Below are 19,445 nucleotides of genomic sequence, written 5' to 3'. Positions count from 1 at the left end.
CTCGATTTTCAATATCTTCGGTTTTTAGTGTATAGATAGCCAGATATATGTACACGTATTGATAGTATGCCGTACCTATGTATAGTATGTTCTATTTAAACGTGGAAAAAATAACTGAATATCGATGGACCTTTTATCTATCAACGTTCGTATTACGAGGGTCTGTTTGATCTGCATAACACATGGGATCATTGTAAAATTTACGTGAACTGAATTTTAGTAAAACTATAGCATTGACCGGAATATTATTTACAAAAAGCTTTCAGGGTTTTATTTTAATGCGCACAAAATTTTTTAGTTTTATTATTTTTGCGCTTTTTGTTAATTAGAAAAAAACTTTCTATTGAAATATTCGTTGAAAAATTTTTCAATTCTGTAATAGCTTTTGCGATTGTTGATTTATTCTAGGAAATAAATTTATTTGATTAAGGCTTAGCGGTTCAGCAATTAAGTGAGTATTTTTAAGTTCATTAGCGACACAAATTTATTATCTGGTTAATTCGGTAGATAAAATTTTTTCTGAGAGGACGGGCTATAAAAATTGAGATAAGAAATTAGAATTTTGTAAAAAATTTTATTTAATGCTAAAAAGAATATACTAAAAGAATTGAAGTTATTCAATAAGAAAGTAACATTTTTTATTAAACTAATAGTTATCGCTGCGCCCGTTGGGCGCCCGAATACATGATAAAAATTATTAATTATTATAATAAATATTTAAAAAAGATAAAGATAAATTCACACAGCATTTTACCTTTTGTCACTTACGGTTATTTATAATTTCTCACTCGCGTTAATGCAACGTTTTAGTAATATGTTATGTTGTATTAGCGCAACGCTTTATTGTCAAGCTCGAATTGTGAAAAATAAAGGGTTAATGTCTGATCTCCTATAGTAATTAAAAATTAAACTCGTTAATAGTTGATCTCTGTTGATGGATCATTTTCGTTATTCAGTAGTTCAGTTATGTTTCTGAATTATATATTAATCTTAATATCATTAAAAAAATTAATTTATCAATGATTTAATATTAAGTTATTTAAACTTTTATCACGTATACATTGACTTTACGTGTCTCATAATATTATTTATGTTAACGCAATAATTTTACAATTATCATGATAACATCGGCACACAAAAAAAAAAGTTGTCAGTACTTTTGACCGGACCTACCTATCTTTATGTATTTTGACGCGCTGAATCCGAATCTGAAGACAGTTTTGCCCGTACCCCCTCAAAATTTCGAGTAAAATCCAAAAAACCCAAGAAAAGACAAAAAATTGCTAAAAATTGCAGTCACAGTGATGAATAAAATTTTGTGGACCCACAGATCAAGTATGATAACGAATTAAAATTAATTAACTATAAATGAATTTATTGTAAATTATGCAAAATATAATTAGATTTTAATATATTTAAAAATATTTCTTCCCTACGGTATTATAGCGCGAATTCATTAAGCCCTCATTGAGTGTATGAATTTTTTTGGACAAAAGAATTATTGCATTTTGAAAAAATCATTTTTGTTTTTTAGTATAAAATATGAACATATATTTGAAAATTTACCACAATAGAGGAATTAATTGTGTTATTAATTATTAATTAGTAATTAGATTACAACTTTTATCTAAAGTTCATTCGCCGATGTCCATTCATATTTGTGTTGATAAGAACCGGAAATCATTCTTAGATTAATTTTTGTCTTTGTCATCATTAAACTTAATGTCATTAATAATACGTCAAATCCATTAGACTACTAAGCCAACAAAAAAACAGCCGGCAGGTATTATTAATAATGATCTTCACTTGTACTTAATAAATACTTGTACTACAATTAATTGGTATAAAGACGGTATCAATTAATAAAATCGTGAAAAAATTTTCTGATATGACATGATTTGTCCATGTAAGGTCTGATACGTTTTGATATTAATTTCCATATATAATTTTTGATGTCCTGATGTGCCCATACAGGACTTAATATGGTCACATCTACCTATACAGAGTGTCCCAGAAGTAACGGACGCCATTGTAGCATCTGATAAACAAAATAATTCTGAGACGAAAAGTCCTTAGCCATTTTTTAATCAGACGCATAGATAATTAATTATTAATTAAAATAACGTCCTTTTATGCGTTAGAGAGAGAGAGAGAGCGCTAGTGTCAAGTCAAGTGCGTTCCAACGAAGACGCTTGCACGTGTGAATGTGTAAGTAAATATATGTGACTACGTTAGCTATAGAAACTAGTTAGTCATACAGTTAGTTGTGTCTTTGTTTGGCACATACTTTACTGGACACTGGCGCTCTCTCTCTAACAAATAAAGAGACGTTATTTTTAATTAATAATTAATTATCTATGCGGTTAATTCGAAAATGGCTAAGGACTTTTCGTCTCAGAATTATTTTTTTCATCAGATGCTACAATGGCGTCCGTGACTTTTGGGACACCCTGTATATAATTTTTTGACCAAAGTTAGTGTAAGAAGTCTCCGACGGAGGGCGTATGGTCGCTGATCTTCTCTTCACTAGAGATATAATTTTCAAGTGTTGTTTTCAAACGAGAATGTTTTTCTTACTCTTCAATAGAGCTTAGCTAATATTAGTTCAATAGTTTAATAAATTTTCGTTTAATGTGGCGTGTTAATTGATGCATACATTTCAATAAAAAATTGAAAAACTATTTTAAATTATTTTTTTTTTTTTTCATAATGGTCATATAAGACCAGATAAAGCTATACAGGGAATATTAGAAAAATTTTCTCGGGTATAGATAATATTTTATAATTGGAGTTATTAAAAATCTAATAATATACATTAGTAATTATTATGTAAATAAATTTAACTGCAAACTATTAAATAACCGTTAAAAGGGATACACCCAGATTGATTTCAGAGTAATTGATATTGATAACCGCTGAATAGTGGCGCGCTGGTTGATTGGATTGTTATAAGTAATCAACACTACTCACGCCGTAATCAGTGTCCAATTGAAAAATTACTCACCCGTTGTTTCCTCGCGCGACCTTAATATTGAGTTATGAGTAAAAGCATCACCTATCAGCTATCACATATCACACATCACACCTCGCGCGTATCCATTATTTATTCTCCAAGCATTTTATTGATTTTAAATCCCGAATAGAAACGATACGTTGCATGCTTTCTATCCGTCACTCTTCAGTGTTTGAAACTAGTTTTGGTATTTCACGAATATAGTCCGTGTTATAAAAACCGACGTACTGACAATACACTTTTTTTCTTTTGTCAATGAATGCATACATATAATAAGCAATACACTATCCCAGAAATCATAAAATGGATTGTCAATGTGACGCGTAGAAAATATAGAACAATAAAATTTTTTTAATAACTCATAACTTATAAATACTTTGCTACCTAATAAAATTCCTTAAGAAATTCAATGAGTTTGCGAGCCTTTTGCTCTCCGATCAAATTAATCTTCTAAAGCATTCTTACGGTATATTTAAAAGTGTTTCAAAATTCAAGAACATCAATGGGCTTGTCATATTTCCTTTGTTGTTCTTTTCTATTAAATATTTTATAGAAGTACTTCAAAGCTTTCATATGATAGCTTATAATTTTTTACCTACACTGGAAAAAAATATTTGATTTAAAAGAAATATTCTTGATCCAAGAAAATTATTTTGAAGAGAAACAGTTACCTTGATTCAAGAATTTCTTGTCTTCAAACTTTTTTTTTAGCGCAGAGAAATTCCACATTTTCAATCAAGAGTATGTTATCTTCGTGAGATACAATCAAATTTTTTATTGAAGTACGTAATTCTCAAAAATTAACAATTATTTTTTTTTTTTTCAAGAATGTTATATTTTTGGTTCAAGACAAAGTTTCTTTATTCAACATAAAACATATAAATAAATATTTTAATGTAAGAACTGAATATGTCTCGAAAGAAGAGTAAAATTTTGAAAATAAGATTTTTTTTTAATCAAAAAGATTTTTTACAGTAGATAAAAGATTAAATTGGACCAATTGTGATCAGATCTGATCACCGAACTTATTGGTAATCGAAGGACTAGAAGCACTTGTAGATCTTCCAACTTTTTTAATGATATTCATAAATACACTGGCATGTGAACCGTAAAATAAAAAAATTAAATACCTCGGCATATTTATGTTCAACCGCTAGCAATTATAACGAACTCGAAAACATTGAAATGAATGGAAAGAACGCTACGACATTTACGTATTTCTGTGGATCTGTAGATAAATAATATACAGCGTACGTTGTTGTGTTATTGGCATTACTCGTAACGATATATCTATCGATATTTCCATAAAAATACACCATAAATGTCATTTTTCCACCGTTGGAACAATATTTTATGGCAAGTTTCTCTTGTTGCATGTCATCTACTGTAAATTTTTATTATTCTTCGCCTCAATATAAATTTTAGTTCTTTCAATTGATATTCCACCCAAGAAATATTTACATAAAAATCATTGTAGTCCGGATGAAAATAACAGTGAGATAAAAACATTAAATATTCATGTTTGTTGCGGAAAGTCCCTTGTATCTGATAAAAATTATTTTTTTATTTTTATGTTATTTAGTTTTTAATGATCAGAGAAAATGAGATCAATCCAATGGCAACATTCCATTCTAAAGTATTTAATTATTAAATAGAACTCTAATAAATTACTAATTTTTAAAAATACTATGCATGCACCATTGATAGCATCGTTATCTTTCATCGAACTTTTCAACTACTGGATATCGATTCATCGAACATGATGAATGAAACCTTTCAAATTAATAAAATCGAAATAGTACTCTTGTATACACATAAACAAACAATATTTGCATGATGGATCTTGATTATTCAAGTTCTTTGTTGCGATTTTTTTTTGCTGTATCAGAATTGATGGAAAAAAGCTTTTTGAAATTTAAACTAAAAAATTAACCATGCATATATCTTAAAAAATATTTACATCATTTTCTTCATTTATTGATACAACGGAATTTACATTCAGTTTCATAGTCCGATGCTTGATAAGGATTCTTTCTGATTATCGTAATTGAGAGTGTAATATTCCGAGTAATGAGAAAATTGCTGATAATTACCAATATTTCGCTCGGTCTTGTGATTAAAAAACCTAACTTGTTGATCAGTCTAAATGAATAATACAATTATAAGAAAAGAAAATTTAACGTGCATGAACAAAAACTTATAGTAAAATTAAATATAAAAAATGATCAATTTTAATGAATTTTATGAATAATTACAATAACTAATAAATGCATGTTCACGATGCACTAATTATCGTAAAAAACTAATTAAAATGTAAAATTCTGTTGACGATATTCATATTCTGATTTATGATGGACCGTTATAGTTACAAGTTATAATTATAATTTTTTTCCTCCTTCCCTCTCTCAATTAATTTAACATTACGTTAAATCGTTTTACATTTTCTACGGTAAATAATCGATTACTCCTGTACTATCCGTAGCATATAATATGAGTTTCAACACAGATTTTCCTAACTCATTCTGCTCCTCTGCTCAACAAGGTATTCCATTTATTGATGGTTTATATTTTTTCGAAGTAAACCTTTTTCCAACAGTATTTTTGTATACTTTATTTACTCTTTTGATCGATGCGAGATGAGATTGCAGTATACACAGGGCGGAGTGTTTAACGGGAAATTCAAGCAGCAGATTTAAGAGATCTTGTTAATTCGTTTGAGTCTCGATAGCTCGTTAACGATTTCCTTAACGACGTAAGTGAGAAAACACTATTTTAGGTCGTCAATATTGTTAATCATTGCTTCGATACTTTATAATGATTCGGTACTTGACTTGTCTTTTATTAATATTGGGATATTCTAAAACTTTAACTCTAAATGTCATCTTTTAGATTTATGGATTTTATTGTTTTAGTTTGAAACTCATTTAATATTTTATTTATGCAACACTGACACTGTAAAATCTAGTCTTTTATTTTTAATGAATGTTTATTACTTGACAGGTATACAATCTGGTTATTACTCCATCTAAGGAGAGAAAAGTGATTAAAAATAATTATAAATAGAGAGCTGTTGTGATTGCAAAAAAATTTTGTTCCGTCTTTTTAAGACTTAATAAAATTTTTTTTTGCTTCCTCAGTATTGAAAAAAAGGAACAAACTATTAAAATTTTTGAACTGATTAAAAAGAGTGCCCAAAATGCTGAAAAACGATTATTTTCATGATCAATTTTAAGTAATACTGGCTATGACATTTCCAATTTCGCGGACTTATTCATGTGTCATCTATGTACGTCATATCTTGTATTGCCAATATTGAAATGCAAAGAAAAAGGATAGAAATACTGTTTTTTTCCCCTCCGGGCGTAAACCGTCAACTTTAGCCCCGCTGCGCGAAACGAAGTTGCCGCTTTCCGCCTTCGTCGGGGAAAAAATTAGTATACACTCCTCGGGAAGTAAATAAGAAAGCCTCAGATCACAGGTAATTGTTGGCCGAGGCGAAGCCGAGGTCAACAAACATGTGATCTGAGGCTTTCTTATTTACTTCCCGAGGAGTGTAATATACTATTTTACTAATTTATTTGGCCATTTTTAAAAGTAACTATATTGTTAACAATATAATCTACACAGTGAAAAATTTTGCGTCAATGCGTCAAAAAATTTTGTTAAAAATTTTTATGTTAAATATTTAACACTTTTTTGTGTTAATTTAACACTTTTCTGTGTTAATTTAACACAATAAATGTTAAATTTACACATAAAAGTGTTAAATATTTAACACAAAATTTTTTGACGCAATGACGCAAAATTTTTCACTGTGTATATAATTGAAAAAATTTTATGATCGGCATAATGTTATTTTAAATTGGGTTTTAATAGTTAAGTTTGGTACACCGTTCTAGAGCTACTTTTGGCTCATACGGCGCAACGTAGTCCAGGTTGAAAAAACAAATGTATAATACAAAAAAGTTACAAGCAAAAATGACATAACTATCAACCTGGACCCCCTTTTCCCGGCAAATGCCGAACCTGTATAAACCAAAAGTAGCTCTAGAACGGTGTATCAAAAAAAAAAAAAAAAATAGTTGTTTGGTTCCACCAATACGGCTGTAATCTGAACTCATATCTTTTCACGGCTTGATACTTATTTTGACGATAGTCAATTTTTATCTAAATAATTAAAAGAACAATAAAAATAGCTTACGGCTCTATTTGTTGTTTCAAATGAAATGTTCATAGTTAAATTTTATACCATCAAAAAGGTCATGACCTGAAATTGTAAACTTTCACAATTTCAAATATTTATTGTCTATAGTCAATTTGTTATGTTAATTTTTTGGAGCAGTTTTGGATAGTTTTTCGTTCTATCTAACTAAAAGTTTGTTTCTTGACATTTTCCATTAATCTCTCAGTAATTGATCTCGTCATGGCAATATTTTTTTTTTAATTTATCTCACAAACACTCAAACTATGTATATTTTAATTGATAATATCAAAAAATCATTAAACCAATTGTTTTTATTCATAATTCGCAATTATCGGCAGTAACTGTAGTTGCTATTAGTATAATTAATATAATCCCTAGAATTCTTATAAAATCATAACTTTGAATACTTCGAGTGGCCATTTAATCAAAGTTCAAAAGTAATAATTTTCGAGAGAAGTTATTTCGATACTGAAATTAACCTATTATAATCATAATAAAAAATTAGAATTAATTTTATCGTTTCTTTAGAGAGCAAGTAGTTTAAAAAGTACTTTAGATTTTATGTCAAGACTTTAAAGCAAATATTGGATCTTTTTTGTCTCTATTTCTTTAGCGAGAGCCGATCATACCTATAACGCTTCACGCTCAAAGTGTGCCGGCCTATAAAAGTAAATCTCAGTATTGATCATAATTCGACCGGAAATTAATGATTCGTAACCAAACACCAGTCATAGTAATAAACTTTCTAATAAATAAATAACAATGATAATAATACAGTATCGAAAAGACACTCGATCAATTTCATAATAGTTTAGCTACTTATTTTCTTGTGTAAGTCAATTTATCTATCACCGCTCATAGTGAACAGCTATTGCTTTTGACTTTAAATAAATATAGAAACAAGTACTTTTTTTATAACAAAGTTATATAGTTATCGAGAATTGAGAGTGAGTCAATCATAATTTGGCGATTAAAGTAATAAAATCTAATCAATAAATCTATTTGTATGTAATGTAAATTAGTAAAGAAAAGTTATGTATATGAAACATTTTATTATCGGCAATAATTCAGCGAAAGAAATGGATTACTTTATTCGTCCATTTAGCTGCTTTATACGTTTATAGAGATCAGATATTGAAATACGAATGACATCGATAAATTAATAGAAATTATTATTGAAATGCCATCAGCTATCAGATATAAATCAGGTTTTTATAACAACTTTTTAAAACTTATCTGGTTATTTATTTTGGTCTATTTTTACCGAATATTCATTCCACGTAACTTGCTGCGTTCGAGATTACAAGATATTCTCGTTTCGCTTGGATAAATTCCATCAGTGCTGATGCTGAATCTCTATATATATAAATACAGCATATAGTATATAGCATAGCGTTGATACATATAGATAGAATCGTAAAATTCTTTTCGCTGAACTAGCAGATCGGATAACCACTGATTTAAAGAATACAATAGCATCAATCGATTTCACTGATCACCTACGATTCTTTTTGCTGAAATATTTCACCATCATCTGCCAAATAGATGTCATTGAATACATTTATTTAGAAATGAAAGAACAGTAGACTTTCAAAAGACACTTTCAATTGATTTTAAAAATTTAATATTTTTCGTCGAAAATCATTCTATTTTTTTTTTAATTTCAACATTATTTTTTGGTGATCAGTAAAAAAGAATAGCAAAATTAGACCTTACATTATATCGCACAAAAAAAAAAATATATGAAGATTTTGTATAAATATTAAAGAATTAAAATTTAATATTCTTACTTGAAGTTAAATTTTTGGACGTTATAGACATTTTGAAATTTCTGAGTACATAATAAATAGTATTTTATAAACATTTTAATTTATAACTTTATTTTTGAACAGCCCGCATTTATTTGAAAGAAACTATACGTTCTGGTAGAAATGCACTACCACGCTACCTTCTGGTGATTTCGAACAACAATCGAGAGTAAAATTGTAGGAGTAGAATCGCAGCTATCTTCACTCGTTACATAAATAGATGTTTAAAAAAATAAACAATGTGTTTGATTGGAGGGTAGAAAATTTCGTGTGACAGCTAATCAAAATATATTGATTGCAATCAAACAAAATGATATTGAGTTAATACTTTCAAAATGGTTTTCCGCAGTAATCATATGGAAGAACTGAAAGAAAAACTTGGTTAAAAAATTGTATTTACAAGCTCATAGAGTATTTTTTAAAGCTTAAATTTTTAAAAATCTATGGTTTCTTCCTGTCAGTTGAAATTGTGCGAAGTACATTTTCAACAATACAACATAAAATAACTTATTCATTTCTGTCTTTCTTCAAAATTAAATATTTATAAGTAAAAATATGACTAAAAAATATTTTCCCCTGAACTTTTATCGCAATTACATAAGACTTTATATAATAGTTTGTCGTTCGATAATAAAAGATGTTATGAACAATAGATAGTTTACCACTACACGTAAAGATATAAAAAATAGCAACGATTATAATCACATAGATAGAAAAAGAAAGTAAAATGTAAATGAAAATATATAACAAACATTGTTTCTTGTTCAGTAGAGCTATTACAAGCGTAAAGTAACTTATAAATTATAACGTATAAATACAGAATATATGTCAGCGTATAAAATCTTTTGAGTGTAGAATATCTCGAGTGATATTTGCATAATAGTGAGCACAATTCCTGTCCTAAAGGAGAAAGCAATCTCGCCGTTGCTGCACAGGTTATAAACACTTTAATAGCGTTATGTTAGGAGAACCGATCAACAAAATAAAAATAATCTGCTGCTAAAAGGTGAATGAACGCCCGATTAACGGCCGTTTGATAAATAAATCTTCAAATAAATTTATTTATACATTACGATAAATAAATAACGGTTTATTGCATGTTAATATTTATTTTAAAATAATTCTACTGCTATTTATTATCATTATCACTGTTTTAAATGCTAAGTAACAAAGACCAAGAGAATTATAAACATAATAGAAGAGTTACGTAAAATCTTAAGTTGAACCCAAGTTTCGTAACCGCTCGAGGATTATTGCATAGTTTCGCTTGAGGCTTGTAAATGTTTTAGCAGTTTAGTCCTTGTCTCTTTGTTTTACTTTTTTTTGTATTGAAAATCATTATTATTTAAAGTTCCATACATTTATATGTTCAGAGCCAAGGGATTTGATAGCTCGGTGTAAAAAATAAAAACCGGTCCTTACGAGGTATCCTTGGCCCCGGGGAATCTTTAGAATCGATTCCCGATACCAATGATTCCGTGAAATATACTCGATTCTTGTTTATCGTAAATCTCATTCTTTTTCTATATTTTAATTAAAAGGTTGTCGACCTACTGAGTAATGTTGAAATTTTTGCTTAATGTTTACTGTAGCGGGCTGTCGCTCGGAGTAATCGAAATGTCAATCATCATTCGTGTTTATATTTTCTGCTGTTAATATTTTTGAGAGAAACCATTTCATATTGCAATTAATTTAATTTATAAAATGCAAGATTCTCGGTGGAGAATGTTCGAGTTGTTACTGATTATTCATTTAGTGATGAATAATTTTTTATTGAGTAATTTTATGAGGCAATAGCTTGTAAATTTATTGAAATTTAAGGTCGATAACCACTGAAAATTTTTTCTATCGACGTTTTAATTAGCAAATTGTCTAAATCCATTTTAGAGAATCTTCTATTTGTACGAAAAAAACGATTAGTTCAAAATTTATTATCACTTTAAAAATCATTTAATATCATTAATATCTAATAGAGATATAATATTTAGGTTTGAATCATTCAAATAATTTATAATTGGATTATTGCTACATAAAAGTGTTACAAAAATCACCCTCTAAAAAATAAGGAGTTAGACCGTCGATATATGAAATCAAGATAAAAATTTCTACAAAATAGAAAAAACACACTGATAGAAGGATTTATTTGTATTAAAAAAATATTTGTTAATAGTTAACAAATCATTTATTAGAGACCATTTTTTAGTATCAAACAAATATTTCTTAGTATTTAAAATGATTTGTTTGTATTTAATAAATCAGATATTCATTTATTAAATATTAATAAATCTTTTTAAATACTAAGAAATATTTGTTAAGGACTAAAAAGTGGTCTCTAATAAATGATTTGTTAAATATTAACAAATATTTTTAACTATAAACAAATCCTTCTATCAGTGCATCTTGATCCAAGGAACTTGTTTTGAAGCAAAGTGATTGTTGCACAAAAAATTTTTTGTCGTGAATTTTGTCATCTTAGCTTAAGAGATCCAAATTATCGACTAGAAAAATATTTTTTTTTTTTAATTGGTAAGATCAAATTTTTTATCTAAGAACGATGATCTTCAACAAAAAATAATTTAATTTTTTAACAGAATTTTTTATTTTTAGTTCACGAAAGAGTTTTATCTTTAAAAATAGCAAAGAAAACTTTCAATAAAATATGGAAAACAATTGACTCTAAAAGCCATTCCTGCAACTTCCCGTCAATTCCATACCTAAGCGTTTAAGACGGCACTCATGACGTTTTTAAGCTCTTCGAGCTCAAAAATACAATTTATGTGTTATTTTGAGCTCTCTGTACTCAAAGAGTTAGTTGTTGTATGCTTTTGAGCTCTTAACAGGAGTGAAATTTTTAAGAAAATATTGTTCTTGAATCAAATAATTTTTTTATAGCGTATCATAATATTCCGACGAACAAAATCAAACAACGCAGGCGATGACTTAATAAAACATTTAAACGCATACTATTCAAATTTCATACATGTATTCCAGGCACTCATATCTTATCCACATTACCCGGAATTTCATGCATGAATTTGGGCTTTGGCATAAAGTTTCGTCGGGTTGTATCCTCCCAGTCGGCAGTGAGAATCTCAATTTCAAAATTCCTGAGTATCTAGCAAAGGTATAGGAGTACCTCAGCATATGTGTCTCCAGGATTAGGTATAGTTTCCGAATGAGAACCTGGTGCGCTTCGTACACTCGTTTGCCTTCTGTTACACGTAACACCTCCCGCCTACTCCATCAAGGAATTGGTTTGTAGGGTTTGTAGGGTGCATATACTCACGAAAGGGTTTGTCGCACTGTTGTACACAGTTTTCGGTTTGCATTTACTGGAGAACACAAGTGTCTCTTCTCTTCATCTCATTTTCCTTTCTTCCACCCTTTTTGCTCCCTTTACAACCTAGCCACTGTATATATGTTATACCATAACCTATAGTAGTCACCAACCACGTTTCTCGTTCGACAGTTGCCAAAGTTAAGACTTTCCGTCTTGCTTTCCTCTCCTGGAAAGGACCTGGAGCCTGATGTCGATGTGGTCGGATATCGATCGTAGCTGCTGACGGGTAAATTAAACTCGGTTTACCAACGTTTCCTCCCGGATCTTTCCCATCCTCCTCTGCGCCTTCTCCACAGTGACGTTTTCCTTCTTCAGCTGCACCATATTGTACCGAATGCCGCTCCAGCTATAACTGCCGCCGCCGGAAATATGCGAGATCGCGACGGATTTTCCGACTTGCCTCAGCGCCATATAAATTCATTTCTAAGGCCCTTGATAAATTTACTAAACATTCATTCATATATACCAACAATTTATTAAAACATTTCTCTCGGATCATAACTATCCTCCTGTTATTGACATTTCTCCATAAATATTTTCCTATATTGATTATATTAGATTATGATTGTTTTATTAATCTACTCAATAATTCAGATGGATTCCCTTGAAATACTTCAGTTTGTGCGGCTTTCCTATTCATACTTTGTTTATATATCCTCTGTGTTTATTATTTATATTATTAAAATTTAGCTATTATACGAAAGTTATTTCGGAGCAGCTTAATTATAAATTTATTATCGAAGCTCAATCAGATGTTTGCTAACTCAACTTGCCATAAAGTTCTGTTTATCGATTTTGTTGTTACAAGTGTTTTCGTGAGCTATAATTCAGAACGGATATCGCGGATTAAGGTTTGAGGATAATTAATAAATACGTTGGAGGTAAAAGGGAAAGTTATTTTGTTATTGAAATTTATTATTATCGTCTGCTTTGGGAAAATCTTCTTTGAAAGAAAATGAATGCTCTTACTGACAAGGATAATTGTTATAATATAAAGAATTTATAAAAAAGATCAATAGCGCCACTATTCAAAAGATACATTTTATGACTATTCAAAAGATATATTATATTTCCTGAAGTACCCCGTTTTGTCCCTCCCCCTCCCTTAAATTGATTAAATTTTGCAAAAATTTTGAAATTTTTTTGTGAATTCTTTGCCCAAAAGCATTTGAAAATAGTGATATAGGTAAAAAAAAAAAAAAAAAATATTGCTGCAAAAGAATTCGAAATGGTCTGAGTCAGAATTTGATCACCAGACTTCAAATCCCATGAAAAAATTATCGGATCAAGCCAATTTCATATAAAGTCATTTAAAGTAGTGTCAGACTTATATAGGACAAAAGATGAATTTATTATAATTTTCATAAATTTATTAATCAAAAAAATTATTTTTATTTTAAAACTTAATATCTCAAAATTAATTTTCCTGTAATAAGATGATTCAGTGATGATACGCCCTCTGTTGGAGGTTTTTAACACTTCTTTTAGTCGAAAATTATATATGTGCATATTATTCCTTAAATGGCCAATTTTCATATCAGGACATGTATGGCCATGTCAGGCCATCAAAAATGAAGTATGGGCATATCAGACCATATTAGGTAATAAAGGAAAATTTTTTAACAGAAGTATTTATCGCTGATTCTAAAACTTAACCAATTAATCATCACAATAAATCATTCTATCAGAGTGTTCCAAAATTTACCTATCTATTGATTTATAACTTGAAATAGTGATCAGTTATCACTAAAGTTCAATTAGTCAAACAACAATCTTGAGACCAGCCTTGTCAGATTTCTAGACACCGAAACCCTTCGAGAGAATTTTCCACTCAATATAAATTGTTCAGCCATCTGAATATTGATTGCGTTGGGTCAATTCAAACGAAATGAAACCTCATGAAAATATTTTTGCTTAGCAACTCTACTACCAGTTTGGTCCCTGCTATTTAAGATAATCTAAATTTGACAAGATAAAATACTAGCCAATTTAATTTTCCCGGTTATCTTTAATATTGAAAATGCAATCTCACCTCTTGATTCTCTGTCTTCCTGACAGTTTCTCGTTTTCTCTTGTGAAAGAATAACAGCGCAATCTTATAGCGCCGTGCAGAGAGAACCTTAAAACCAGATAAGATATTTCATCCTAAAAAATCCTTTAAATATTTCGAATATTTTACTCTTTTCTTACTTTTAACATGTAACATATCCTTCGAAATTTTTCATTGCATTCCACGGAATGCATAAAGCTCATTCTGAATAATCACACGGTCCAACAAACGATTCAAATCCATACCGTACAAATCCACATAACTGGAAACGTAACCAAAAGGAAATATAACCAAAAAATAAGAAAGAAAGATACTGAGAAATATCCAATAGACCGTATAAAAAGCGTTTATAAAAGATTCCGAGTATCCCAATGCGGTTAGGAAAGAATTGTTGGGTGACGGCATTGTAGTCTAGCCTAGGGTGGAAACGATACCCGTTCGCCAGGGAATAGAATGGAAACTTTTTAAATTGAACAAGTCGATTGAGATTTAAGGATCTGTAATATATGAATATTTACCCCATTCTCATTCTCTTTTTTATTTATATTTTACAGAATATCCTGGACAAGTTCAACCCGGGAGCTAGGCAGCTAATCAACGCTGGCAAGGCGTATCTTAAGGCGCTACATGGTGAGTGAATTTTATTTTATTATTTTCATAAAAAGAAAACATAAAAAAATCTCGTTCTGTACAAAAAAAAATAACAAATCTGTACAGATTTGTATTATGAAATTGATAAAATGAAAAAAAGATATGAAGAGTAAGTTTGTTTCGTCTTTTGGGGTCTTTGGTCTCGAAATCGAGTGTCACTTTGCCAAACTCCTTTCCACGTTTCATTTCTTTGTCCTCTTCACTCAGCTTCTTTCACTCTGCTTGTGCTATTTTCCTTACTCCGTTTCATCTCAAGTTTCAAGAACATTTGACCCCTATCCATCAGTCTTTTCAAGGATTCCCGTTTTACTTTTACTTTACTTGCTGCTTTATTATTTTTATTTTTTTCCCTTTTCTCGTTCAATTCTCTTCTCATGTTTACTAGTTTCGAGGTACTCAAGAGTAAACATCAGATTCTATTATACTTCTTAAGACCATTTATTTTTCTTTGCTATCCGATCAGACCCATCATCGTCTGTTTGTTCAAAAGCTTTTACATTATATTTTTTTAATTTTTTCACCTTTTATGCTTTCGTCTGTATTTGCTGACAAACAAACTCAAATAAACATTGAGCTTGCTCATAATTGTCAAATAAATTATTTTCCTATTATAGAGACCTTACATTAACACTCGTTAATAGTTAGGACATATAAGGCCGTAGCTGAAAATATTTCTACTGGTTAACTTGAAATACATGTATTGATGCATCAATAATTTCGATTTAAAAAAATCTATAGTAAAAAATAATAAGCATTGATCAAAAAAGAATTGTTTGCTTATCTTGATTATAGATAGAATTAGAAAAAAAATTGGAATTCTCGACGAAAAAATTTTAAAACACAAATTAAAATTTTTGATGAAAAAAATTGAAATTAATTCATAAATAACGCGCTCAAAATATTGTTTAATTATTTCGATGGCCTTTATTTGTAGAAAATGTTTCCCCCGTTCATTGTTATCAAATAAACAGTATATTACTGATGTGGCACGTTTTATCTGCATCAGAGGGAGCTTTCAGCGCGATATTACGGACATACGTATAAAGTTAGCCTTGTTATAATTCAAACGATACCGTTTTTCCGATGAAACAAGGCACAAGGAATAACCCAACGATCGAAAAATTAATATTTACTGTCGGGAACTATTTATGGATTCATCTGTTTGACAATTTCGTTATTTATTTAAATTGTTTTGTATTTTTGAGCAACATGAAAATGCGTGAAATATAATAAATAAATATATCGCAGAGAAATTCTGGCATTCTGACAGGTTGAAGGAAAAAAAAAGAGATATATAAATTTTACCAGGTGATGTAAAAACGTCATTTTAACTTACAATTATCTCATGTTAGGTAAAATTGATTGATTTTAAATTTTAACAGCGTATATATTGTGTATTATATTTTATTATGTCTCTTAAAAATTTCAAAAAATTTGTAGAATTTCGCATTTATACAAGCAAATTACTTTGAAAAAAAAAAGTATATAATTTGGAAATATTAATCGCCTAAACGATAGAATGATATTAAAAACGAACACACAGCTCCATCATGACAGCTTATGCAAATTAAAATATTTGATCAAGCTAACATCAAAAAGATTGAAAGGTCTTTTATTTGTCGTTAATTAATGTCACTCAACCGCCTCCAGTGTATTAATTGTAAAACAGTCGATCCAACAACAAAAGCCTTGTTTGACATCAATGTAATGCTATTTTTCGTACCATCTCATATTGATTTTTATTATCTGTTAAAATATAGCAGTCATAGTAATCAAATTTATTCAGAATTCATTTTTTTATCCAGTCATAATAATCAAATTTATCCGGAATTCATTTTTTTTAGTCTTCTTCCTTCTTCTTGTTCTTGTTCTATCCTAAAGGGATTTTCCGGTATTATAAATTCTGCTTATTTTCTCATTTTTTTCAGCTCTTTATTTTTCTTTTGCGCCTCATTCGTTGGCTGTTAAAGCGATTGGGTTTCAAACTGTCGCGCTCACGTACTCGCTGAAAATCTCTAACGTAAGCACAGCTTAAATTTGGCTTTGTCACGGGAGACGCGTTTTCATATATGTACAATCGTGTCCATACCAGGTGGCGTGGAGTGAGGATAGGATCTATGTTATACCTTTACCTTATACCTTTACTTCACTTCTATACATACGCCGAGCTCGTGAAATATAGCTAAGGATCTGCAAGTACAGACAAGTCGGGAACATTATTTATGAGCTTTTAGGAGCTTCATGCCCCGTATAACTATTGGTTTTGAAATATCGATTGAAACCTTACTAATGTACATTATATTTATCACTTTCTGTAAGAATAATTCTCTCCTACCCTTTCCTTTCAAATTTTTATTCTTTTTGGCTATTGTAGATTTTATTCATAAATGAGAATCATCCTGGGATTAAGGATTAGAATTATAAGTTGGCTTAGCTTGGTATTTATTGCGATGTAACTTTTTTATTCAAATTTATCCGAATTTTTTGTAAAGAATTTTTTTTCCCGTAAATTTGATAACTTAAATTAATGAAAATGACAAGAATGACATAATATTAAAAATAACAGACGTCTGAGGATTTTTTAAACTTTTTAAATAAAAAAAAAAAAAAAAAAAAATTAAACAAATGACAAAATTGACACGTCCTAGTTTTTAACAAAAATTGTCGTTGAAGAATCTAGTGAGCCGGCCGAAGCCGCAAGAAGTTCAATCATAATTTTAAGTATGAAAATCGTGATAGTACTTTTGTAATATTAAAGTGCGAAATATGAAGAATAATTATTTTTTAAATTTTAAGCTAAAAAAATTGCAAAAGTTTAAAAATTCGAAAAAATATTTTAAACTTAAATTGAAATTATGAACAATTTTTTTTTGATAAAAAATAATTTTTAAAATAACAGATTTTTTTTCAATAATTGTCATATTTTGATTGTTACAACGGACTAAAATCATGATTTCTTTAATCGATCAATTACAGCGATTATATCGATTATCGTCTTCTAATAGCATAATTGAAAAGAATTAATGGGGAATTACTTGAAAATAATTTCTTTGTTAAAAATATTTATATTTTTTCGATTAATCTAAATTTCGAGGCACGTGTAACTAAATATAAGATTACTTAACTACTTGGATTTTTTACAATTCCTCATAGTGACGTATTCGATATTATATTTATTTCGATCTTTAACTTGTGTTTGCGTTTAGTAAATATTAAACCCAATCATTTTATTAAACTTACACTAGTAATAGTTTTATGAGTCATTAAAAATTAACGATTCTGAGTTTCGTGATTTTATTTCGTCGGAGCCAATTATAGGTAAAGTCGTTATCAAAGTATTTTCTGTGAGTAGTAAATTACAAGATATTTATAAAGTTTTTATATATTTAAAAAAAATTAGGTTTTTTTGTCGTTTATTTTATTTTGGGTATATTTGATTAAAAAGTTTATTAATTTGAACACTCGGCTAATCTATAAAGCTTATTTACATAGTAAAATTTATTATCTAGAGAATCAAATTGACGAAACGAGGCGAGGATAAAATGAGAAAATGGAAACGTAAAACGTTCACCCAAAACTTTATCCCACGTTTACACTCCTAAAGCAGTTGCTGCGAGTGTATACTCACCGTATAGTAAGGATGACAGATAAATTTATCCTATCTCTACAAATTTGATTCGTTTTAACGAAAAGGTTAATTTGCTCTCTCATTTACGCACTCGTGTTTTACATATCGCTATACTATTAAATCTCATTTCATTAGTTATCGATTTTTATCAGCAATTATAAAGATTAGGTATAAACTTTTAATTCTCTTAGTAACATTAATTTATCAACTTGTAAACACTATAACTTTTAAAAAATACAATTTTTTAACAAATTTTTTTTTTCTCTTCTCTCATATGATTATTATGGAGAACTCTTCTGAAAGTCTCATCTCATTATTATTTTGCACGCGAATCATAACGCGATGCGTTTGAGGTTATGGTTTACTCTCGACTAACGAAATTCGAGTCATTTTGCGAACTTCAAATGCTTCTATTATATTTATTTGGAAGTTATATGATGCCATGAGTGAACAATTGATATAGTTCATGAACGTTTACTCTGTTATAAGGTAAAAGCCCCAGTATATCATCATGTAACAGTATATGATCACTAAATGTATTTGTATATCTATATTCGCAAATATAGGTATACAAATACATGGAGTGATCATATACTGGTACATGATCATATATTGGGGCTTTTACCTTAAAAGTAAAAAAAAAAAATTAGGAAAACGGTTGACCCTGAAGGCCATCCCTGCAACTTCCCGCTAATTCCATACTTAGGCGCTTAAAATTGCACCAATGACGTTTTTGAGCTCTTCGAGCTCA

At 29.3% G+C, this 19,445-nt stretch overlaps 1 protein-coding gene across 2 annotated transcripts in view; it reads left to right on the top strand.

The window, feature by feature from the left end:
* The window catches only part of LOC123268775 (homeobox protein 2), a 165,918-nt gene that overhangs the window by 57,884 nt on the left and 88,589 nt on the right, over window positions 1-19,445 (top strand). For both annotated transcript variants that reach the window (XM_044734132.1, XM_044734131.1), the window contains exon 3: window positions 14,970-15,045. In XM_044734132.1, coding sequence (XP_044590067.1) covers window positions 14,970-15,045 — 76 coding nt within the window. The remainder of the gene's footprint in view (window positions 1-14,969; window positions 15,046-19,445) is intronic.

This window comes from Cotesia glomerata, linkage group LG7 (assembly GCF_020080835.1).
Source record: "Cotesia glomerata isolate CgM1 linkage group LG7, MPM_Cglom_v2.3, whole genome shotgun sequence".
NCBI lineage: Eukaryota > Metazoa > Arthropoda > Insecta > Hymenoptera > Braconidae > Cotesia > Cotesia glomerata.
This window is presented reverse-complemented; position numbering and strand designations above follow the sequence as displayed.